This window comes from Brassica napus, chromosome C9 (assembly GCF_020379485.1).
Source record: "Brassica napus cultivar Da-Ae chromosome C9, Da-Ae, whole genome shotgun sequence".
NCBI lineage: Eukaryota > Viridiplantae > Streptophyta > Magnoliopsida > Brassicales > Brassicaceae > Brassica > Brassica napus.
This window is the reverse complement of record NC_063452.1, coordinates 15842643-15851551: the sequence shown is the minus strand read 5'-3', so window position 1 is coordinate 15851551 and position 8909 is coordinate 15842643. Positions and strand designations below refer to the sequence as shown.

General features: G+C 40.5%; 1 protein-coding gene and 1 long non-coding RNA gene across 2 annotated transcripts; one reads left to right on the top strand and one right to left on the bottom strand.

Moving 5' to 3' along the window:
• Window positions 1-665: 665 nt before the first annotated feature.
• On the top strand, window positions 666-8848 carry LOC106427354 (protein trichome birefringence-like 2). The gene is made up of 4 exons (XM_048770103.1): window positions 666-1718; window positions 1799-2185; window positions 2349-2504; window positions 8311-8848. Exons 1-4 carry the CDS (start codon window positions 961-963, stop codon window positions 8654-8656), a joined length of 1647 nt encoding a protein of 548 aa, XP_048626060.1. The 5' UTR covers window positions 666-960; the 3' UTR covers window positions 8657-8848.
• Window positions 2386-7959, bottom strand: LOC111204468. The gene is made up of 5 exons (XR_007329353.1): window positions 7532-7959; window positions 7271-7414; window positions 6947-7180; window positions 3054-3261; window positions 2386-2554 (listed from the first exon to the last, which is right to left on the bottom strand). It is a non-coding gene; the product is annotated as an uncharacterized LOC111204468 (long non-coding RNA).
• Window positions 8849-8909: the final 61 nt, after the last annotated feature.

The following is an 8909-nucleotide window of genomic DNA, read 5'->3' as shown; positions in this document are numbered from 1 at the left end:
CAACTGAGAGACCACATAATAGCCGTCAGATCACGCGGCAATAAGCAAACGCTGTTAAAGGGATGTCGGTCCAAAGTCTCGTGAGTCGTTCTTAAGACACGTTGCTTAGATGCAGTAGGTGGTACTCTGCCGTATTTTTTGGTCATTACCACGATCCATTAAGTTCCTAATTATATTCCTTTTTTTAACACAAACTTCCTAATTATATTCATTTACTAAATTTATAAAGGAAAAATATATTAAGAATAAGAAATGACTAAATGAGCAATTTCATAATTCTTTTCAAAGATTAAAAAAGATTTAAACCTAGTAAATTGTAGCTCAGTATTTTCGGACATTACCATTATTCACTAACTTTCCGGTTATAATTTTCAAACTATTAAAGAAAATATTAAAATTATAAATTGAGCAAATGCATAATTCTTTTCAAGTTTGAACCCAAGTAAATTTTAGATTATCAAAATTTTAGTATTTTCGTTGAGAATAGCTGAATTTACGAGATTGCCCTAACAGATCTATATACGTCTTTATTTTTCTATATTAATACTGTGTTGCTATATGGTCCAATTTTCCTATATAAAAGTTTCATATCATATATAATAAATGAAACGCAATAATTGAATTTTTAAAAGTAAACCCACATAATTGGCAAAGAAAAAGAAAACCACATAATTTCTCAATTATTGACATACTTTAACAAAAAAAACTTCCAAAATTATGCATTAACAAAGAGACTAATTTAACATTTATCAAACATCAAACTGAAAAACGAAATCGTCATCCTCGAGAGAAACCGCTGTGTCTCAAACTCAAGTTCTCACCTTAGATCAAAATCTAACAGAGTCTCCCTCTCTTTTACACAAATAAACCAGAAATTACCATTTTATTAATTTTCAGTTTCTTCTCCAAGTCTCCAATGCTCTGTTCATTCTAACTGCATTTTAGACTGAACCAAGAATTATGGATTCGTCGAAGAAGCTCTTGTTCCCCGACCAGTTCTTCTCTGCGAGAAGAAGAAACATCCTGTCCAGATTCGGACTAGGAATCGCAGCTTCTCTCGTTATCGTCACACTTCTCTCCCTCGCTAACTCCTCCTTCAATGTCCCCTTCGTCTCTCCTCTGCTTCAAGGTCTCAGAAACTCCAATCTTAACATCCCTTCTTCAGGGCCATCTTCTTCTTCTTCCAATCAAGTTGAAGAGAAGAAGCCTGAAGTAGTTCCAGTTCCAGATGTCAAAGCTTCAAGCTTTGAATCTGGACAAACAAGAGATACTGGTTCGAAGAATACAAGTTTGTCTGGAGAAGGTGAAGTCTCAAGCTTTGAATCTGGACCAAGATCTGGAGACACAGTGATTAACTCGACTTTGTCTGAAGATGGAAAAGTCTCAGGCCGAAATGACGAAAACACCCTCGAAGCAAATGCTACGATAAGTGTAGGCAACAGCTCGAGCTTGGTATCTGATCTGGGAGGTAGGTTTGTGCCTGCAAACTCGAGCAATGAGAAGAATGCCACTGTGGAAGCAGATCGAAGCAGAGGCTCTTATGAGGATTGTGATATCTACGATGGAAACTGGGTGAGAGCTGACGATGAAACGATGCCGTATTACCCGCCTGGTTCGTGTCCTTATATAGACAGAGATTTCAACTGTCACGCTAATAAAAGACCTGATGATGGTTATGTTAAATGGAAATGGCAGCCTAACGGGTGTGACATTCCCAGGTAAGTTATTATTACCTTTTGGTTCTTGATGTTCTCGTTTCTTGGAGTATTACAACGTGTTTGTGTTTGGAATCTTAAAGGTTGAACGGGACAGACTTTCTTGAGAAGCTAAGAGGGAAGAAGCTTGTTTTTGTTGGGGACTCGATTAACAGGAACATGTGGGAGTCTCTGGTTTGCATTCTTAGACACAGCCTCAAGGACAAGAAACGAGTTTATGAGATCTCAGGGAGAAGAGAGTTCAAGAAGAGAGGCTTCTACGCTTTCAGATTCGAGGACTATAACTGCACGGTTGATTTCGTTGGCTCGCCCTTCTTTGGAAGGGAATCAAGTTTTAGAGGCGTGAACGGGACTACATTGGAGACACTAAGGTTGGATATGATGGACAAGACGACATCCATGTATCGAGATGCTGATATACTCGTATTCAACACTGGTCATTGGTGGACTCATGACAAAACAAAACTAGGGTATGATTCTGTAACATTGTTTTATTTAACAGTGACTAGGTTGGCTTTTTTTTTTTGGTTTTTCGGTTCTAGAGATATAGGACGAAATTTGGTCCGGTTTCAATTTTTTTGGTACGGTACGGTTCTTTGCAGGCCTAACAGTGACTTTGATGTTGTTTGGCAGAGAAAACTATTACCAAGAGGGTAACGTAGTGTACCCGAGGCTCAAGGTTCTCGAAGCTTATAAACGAGCTCTCACCACTTGGGCCAAGTGGGTCGACAAGAACATCGACCGCAACCAAACCCATGTTGTATTTAGAGGCTATTCCGAGACACATTTGTAGAAACTAGTGGGCCACAATTGATATTCTCAAGCCCAATATGCAGATCCTGCAACAAGTGAAGATTACGTTATTTCCTTTTATGACAGTGTCGGTCAAATACACAAAGTCATATAGGAATAGGAAATTTGTCTTAAGCCTATTGTAACAGGGAATTTATAAGGGGTTATATATAGAGCTTTAGGTTGGGGTTAGTCTTTACGGTTCTAAGCTTTCTATTGTGAAGATACAAGCTTAATTACATATTCTAATAAAGAGAATACGTTTTGGTTACAGTTTTTATTCTAAGTTCTTAAAAGCACAAGTAGGTTAATTCCTTACAAGTGGTATCAGAGCAATCCAGGTTTTGATTGCAAGGGTGCTTGAACAAGAATGACTAAACCAAAGATTGAGAGGATCGACATAGATCGGTTCGATGGAACAGGAGATTTTTCGCTATGGAAGGTTCGGATGATGGCTCACTTTGGTGTCCTAGGGCTAAAGGATATCCTAACAGATGAGAAGCTTCTAATGGATTCACCAGTCAACAAGGAAGAAGGTGATGATACCTTGAAGGACACGGAGAAGAAAGAAGCTGAAGCTATCCCTACCATTGATCCCGTCAAGCTCGGGAAATCAGAGAAAGCGAAAGATCTCATTGTTGTGAATGTAGGAAACCAAGTCCTAAGAAAGATCTGCAACTGTGATACGGCTGCTGCGATGTGGACAGCTCTCAACACGCTGTACACGGAGACGTCCTTGCCGAATCGTATTTACCTACAACACAAATTTTACACTTTCAAGATGAACGATTCAAAGACGATTGATGCAAACGTTGATGACTTCCTAAAACTAGTGACAGATTTAAATAACTTGAGCGTGGAGGTTGATGAAGAAGTTCAAGCTATACTACTACTAAACTCAATGCCTCAGCGATATGATCAACTCAAGGAGACCCTCAAATACGGTAGAGACACTCTCAAGATTAACGAAGTAACCGGAGCTGCACGATCTAAGGAGAGAGAGTTATTGGAAAGTGGTAAGCTATCTAAGTCTCAAGATGAGGGCTTATATGTTGAGGATAGAGGAAGATCGTCAAACCGATCAAACAAAGGAGCCAACGGTAATGGGAAAGGAAGGTCTAAGAGCAGGTATGGGAGATCTAAATCTAGGCAGAAGTATGACAAAAACAATAAAGGTTGTTTCATATGCGGCAAGGAGGGACATTGGAAGCGAGAGTGTCCAGATAAGAAGTCATACAAGTCCGCTAATATAGCTGAGGAACCGAAACAACCCTTAGTACTAACTGTAAGTACTAAAGACACAAAAGAAGAATGGGTAATGGACTCAGGATGTTCTTTCCACATCACTCCAAACAAAGATGTCTTGTTTGACCTAGAAGAATTCGAAGGTGGCAGAGTTCTAATGGCAAACAATACACACTGTGATGTAAAAGGTATTGGTAAAATAAGGATCGTGAGACCCGATGGAACCGTGGTGGTTCTCAAGGATGTGAGATACATGCCGACTATGAGCCGGAACTTGATATCTTATGGGATGCTTGAGCGGTCTGGATGCCAATATGAAGGGAAAGACTTTATGATCAGGTTCTACAAGGACGGGAAGGAGGTCATATCAGGGAAGTTCAACGAAGGTCTATACTACTTACAAGGGACCGTATCCAAAGGAGAAGTTAACGTGTCAAAGGCAGAGATAGACAAGACAACTATATGGCATTCTCGGTTATGTCATATGAGTTTAAAGAATCTGAATGTGTTAGTAGAAAAGGGCTACGTACCGAAAAAGGAAGTGGACAAGTTTGAGTTCTGTGAGACGTGCGTCCTTGGAAAATCTCATAAGCAGAGCTTCCCCGCTGCAAAGCACACCACTAAAGGCATTCTCGAGTACATACATTCAGATTTATGGGGAGCTCCATCAACTCCAGAAAGTCTATCCGGAAGTAAATATTTCATAAGCTTCATAGATGATTACTCTCGAAAGGTTTGGATTTATTTTCTTAAAACGAAAGATGAAGCCTTCAGCAAATTCAAGGAGTGGAAAGAAGCTGTCGAAAATCAAACGAAGAAGAAAATAATGTGCCTACGAACAGATAATGGCCTTGAGTTTTGCAATCAGCAGTTTGATAAACTTTGCAAAGACTCAGGCATTAAGAGACACAAGACTTGTCCATATACTCCGCAGCAAAACGGGGTTTCAGAACGAATGAACCGAACAATCATGGACAAGGTTCGGTGCATGCTCGTGGAGACAGGGTTAGGGCAAGAGTTCTGGGCCGAAGCTGCTTCAACGGCCACATATGTGATAAATCGATCTCCTAACTCTGCAATTGATTATGAACTACCTGAGGAGAGATGGACAGGTACTAAGTGCGACCTGAGCAACCTTAAGAGGTTCGGGTGTTCCGCTTTTGTTCATAAAGTTCAAGCAAAAACAAGTCCAAGGGCCATAAAAGGAGTATTTATGGGATATCCGTTTGGTACTAAGGGATATCGTGTGTGGATTGAAGAAGATAGAAGATGTGACACTAGTAGGAACGTTGTGTTCAATGAAGAAGAACTCTACAAACACACGATACAAGATCCTAAGAAAGGCACTGAAGTTGAAGGCGTTGAAAAAGACGCAAAAGAAAAGAGAGTTAAGCGAGTGACGTTCAAAGAAAATTTGATAGACGGACCAACTCCTTCAAATGCCGATGACGAGGAGTTAACAGCTCCAGGTGGAGTATCTATCTTACCGGAAACGTCAAACAGCTCAGACGACAGCATGACCGAGGAAGAAGACGAGACTGTTTCAAACGCAGAAACAAATCTCGATGGGTATATGCTGGCAAGGGACCGAGTTAGAAGGCAAATAAAACCACCATCAAGATTTGAAGATGAAGATTTCGTAGCCTATGCACTAGCCGCAGCAGACGAGTTAGAAATTGAGGAGCCTAAAACCTTCACTGAAGCTATGACGAGCAAGAAACAAAAGCTATGGAAGAATGGAGCAGATGAAGAAATGGACTCACTCCAACGAAATCGAACGTGGATCTTGATAGAGAAACCTGAGAATGCAAAAGTAGTAGGGTGCAAGTGGATTTTCAAGTTAAAACCCGGGATACCAGGAGTAGAAGAACCGAGATATAAAGTGAGATTGGTAGCTCAGGGTTTCTCACAACAAGAAGGGATTGATTACAACGAAGTGTTTTCTCCGGTGGTGAAACATGTATCAATTCGCATAATGCTCTCACTTGTGGTTAACAACGACTACGAGCTCGAGCAAATGGACGTGAAAACGGCGTTCTTACACGGGGATCTAGAAGAAAGAATTCTGATGAAGCAACCTGAAGGCTATGTTAAGAAAGGGGATGAGAACAAAGTTTGCTTACTTAAGAAATCCTTATATGGGCTCAAACAATCACCAAGGCGATGGAATCATAGGTTTGATTGTTTTATGAAGACTCAAAAATTCGTAAGAAGCAAAGAAGATCCATGCGTCTATATGAAGAATGTTAAGACGCCACAAGCTGTATTCTTACTACTATACGTTGATGACATGCTCATTGTCTCAGGAGATCATCAAGAAATCAGAAACATCAAAGAGAGTTTGAGCAAGGAATTCGAGATGAAAGACTTGGGAAAAGCATCAAGAATATTAGGAATGGATATCATAAGAGATAGAGCGAAGGGAACCCTAATATTATCACAAGAAGGCTATCTACGAAAGGTAGTAGAAACCTTTGGAATGACAGATGCAAAGGCCGTGGTAACACCAACTTCATCTCAGTTCAAACTAAGAAGTTTAAAACCAGAGCAAAAGGAAGAGGAAAGAAAACATATGGAAGATGTTCCATACTCAAGTGCAGTAGGAAGCATAATGTACGCAATGGTCGGTTCCCGACCTGATCTAGGTTTTGCTGTTGGATTGATAAGCCGTTACATGTCTGAACCCGGAAGAGAACATTGGGCAGCTGCTAAGTGGGTTTTAAGGTACCTAACAGGAGCAACAGGAAGGTGTCTAACGTTTACTAAAGGATCGAAGTTCAGCATTGAGGGATTTTGTGACTCTGATTATGCTACAGACCTTGACAGAAGAAGGTCAGTCACAGGATACGTGTTTCAAGTTTGGGGAAATACGGTAAGCTGGAGATCGGGGTTACAAGACGTAGTAGCCCTTTCAACAACCGAAGCCGAGTACATGGCACTAACCGCGGCTGCGAAAGAAGCTCTATGGCTAAGAAGACTATGCAAGGAACTCGGTTTTGATCAAGAAAGTGTCAAGATTAATTGTGATTCACAAAGCGCTATAGCCCTAGCAAAGAATCATGTTCATCACGAAAGAACCAAGCATGTTGACACTAAATATCATTTCATCAGAGATGTGGTTGAAGATGGCAGTGTTACTCTATCTAAAATCCATACTAGCAAGAACCCAGCAGACTTTCTAACTAAGGCCTTACCAGGGCAAAAGTTTGATCTCTGTTGTGAACTCCTCAAGATAGCTTGAGAAACCAGCACGGCAGGTAACTTCGTTATCGATACACCTCGCACAAGAAGAAGTAATAAGGTTAGAGCAAACAAGTTACTTCTTATCGATAACAAGGAAGCTCAATGGTTACAAGGAAGTTACCTGCTAGGAAGATGCGAGGCAAGGAGTTCTAAAGGAAAGGAGTTCTCAGCTCGAGGTGGAGCAGCTGAGAAAAGACCAAAACAGGAATGACTAACTAACGACATATGAGAGAACGTCTTAAACGGCAAAGCAAAAGCTGAAGGGAGACGAGTACCTCAAGCGGTAACAAAGAGGCTCGGTGGATCGACGGATAAAGATTAACGACATAGGAATGTCTTAAACAGCTAAAAACAAAGCTGAAGGGAGACATGAGTCGTTGATACAGCAAAGGAGACGCATACAAATTGCGCCTGCGAAGCTGAAAAAAGATCGGCAACACTGAGATGTTACTAAGGAATTTTCACTATCAAAACAGGATTAAAGCAGGGAAACTAAGGAGACATCAGCTAAAATTGAAGAATCGATGAACACTTACCGAAAAAAGGGGACGTCATATTTTCGGTGAAATTATCATCTCCGATGGCTAAAAAAAAAAAAAAAAAAAAAAGAAAGAAGAAGTCGCGATCTTCTCTCATGATAGGTGAGGATCGGAGTGAGAGGCGCCGCCGAAGAAACCTCGGTGGTGGGTTCACGAGACAGAGATACGAAGGAGCTGAGCCGGAATCCTTAAAAGGGGAGATGCAGTGGTGGATCGGAGATCCTTGACGAAGGATCTGTACGATTAAATGCCATCATCATTTTGGAATCGCCATCATCGTAAGAGTCGCCATGGAAGAAAGAAGAGAGCTCTAGACGACGTCGATGATACCAAAGGAAGGAGACACGAGGAGAAGAAATCATTTGGGCCCAAGGTGGAGTTTGTAGAAACTAGTGGGCCACAATTGATATTCTCAAGCCCAATATGCAGATCCTGCAACAAGTGAAGATTACGTTATTTCCTTTTATGACAGTGTCGGTCAAATACACAAAGTCATATAGGAATAGGAAATTTGTCTTAAGCCTATTGTAACAGGGAATTTATAAGGGGTTATATATAGAGCTTTAGGTTGGGGTTAGTCTTTACGGTTCTAAGCTTTCTATTGTGAAGATACAAGCTTAATTACATATTCTAATAAAGAGAATACGTTTTGGTTACAGTTTTTATTCTAAGTTCTTAAAAGCACAAGTAGGTTAATTCCTTACAACATTTCAGGTAATACTTTATATTTACTTCAAAAACGTTGTTCTTGGCCGTATTGAACCGATGTTCTTTTACAGAGGAGGGCCATGGAACTCAGGAGGACAATGCCATAACGAGACAGAACCGATCTATAACACGCATTACTTAAAAAAGTATCCTTCAAAGATGAGAGCTCTCGACTACATACTCCGTGATAAAATGAAAACACCGGTGATTTACATGAACATAAGCAGACTAACGGATTTCAGAAAAGATGGTCACCCTTCTATATATAGGACGGTGTACAAGACGGAAAAGGAGAAAAGAGAGGCCGTGAGCCACCAAGATTGTAGTCACTGGTGCTTACCGGGTGTGCCGGACACATGGAACCAGCTCTTATACGTATCTCTGTTAAAGGCCGGTCTCGCGTCTAAGTGGTAGTCGAAAGTCCTTTGGTTTTGTATTATTGTTTGTATTCCTACAATCTTTTTGTATTAGTGCACGAAAAATTACGTTTACTGGTTTGTATGGATTTGTGTATAGGCATTGCATGGTCACGTTTGAATTATCTTAAACCCATTAGTTTTGTAAGGACTATTTTTATTGGATAGTGATATGTATTTCGGTGATATATATATTATATATATTTAGTCGAGATAAGTTGGAGCTTAAGCAAATCAGCTTAAGGGCGTGT

Coding starts and splice junctions, on each gene's coding strand:
- LOC106427354 (XM_048770103.1), top strand. CDS start 961: ATGGATTCGTCGAAGAAGCTCTTGTTCCCCGACCAGTTCTTCTCTGCG. Junction 1,719..1,798: donor AACGGGTGTGACATTCCCAG/GTAAGTTATTAT, acceptor GGAATCTTAAAG/GTTGAACGGGACAGACTTTC. Junction 2,505..8,310: donor GGCTATTCCGAGACACATTT/GTAGAAACTAGT, acceptor GATGTTCTTTTA/CAGAGGAGGGCCATGGAACT.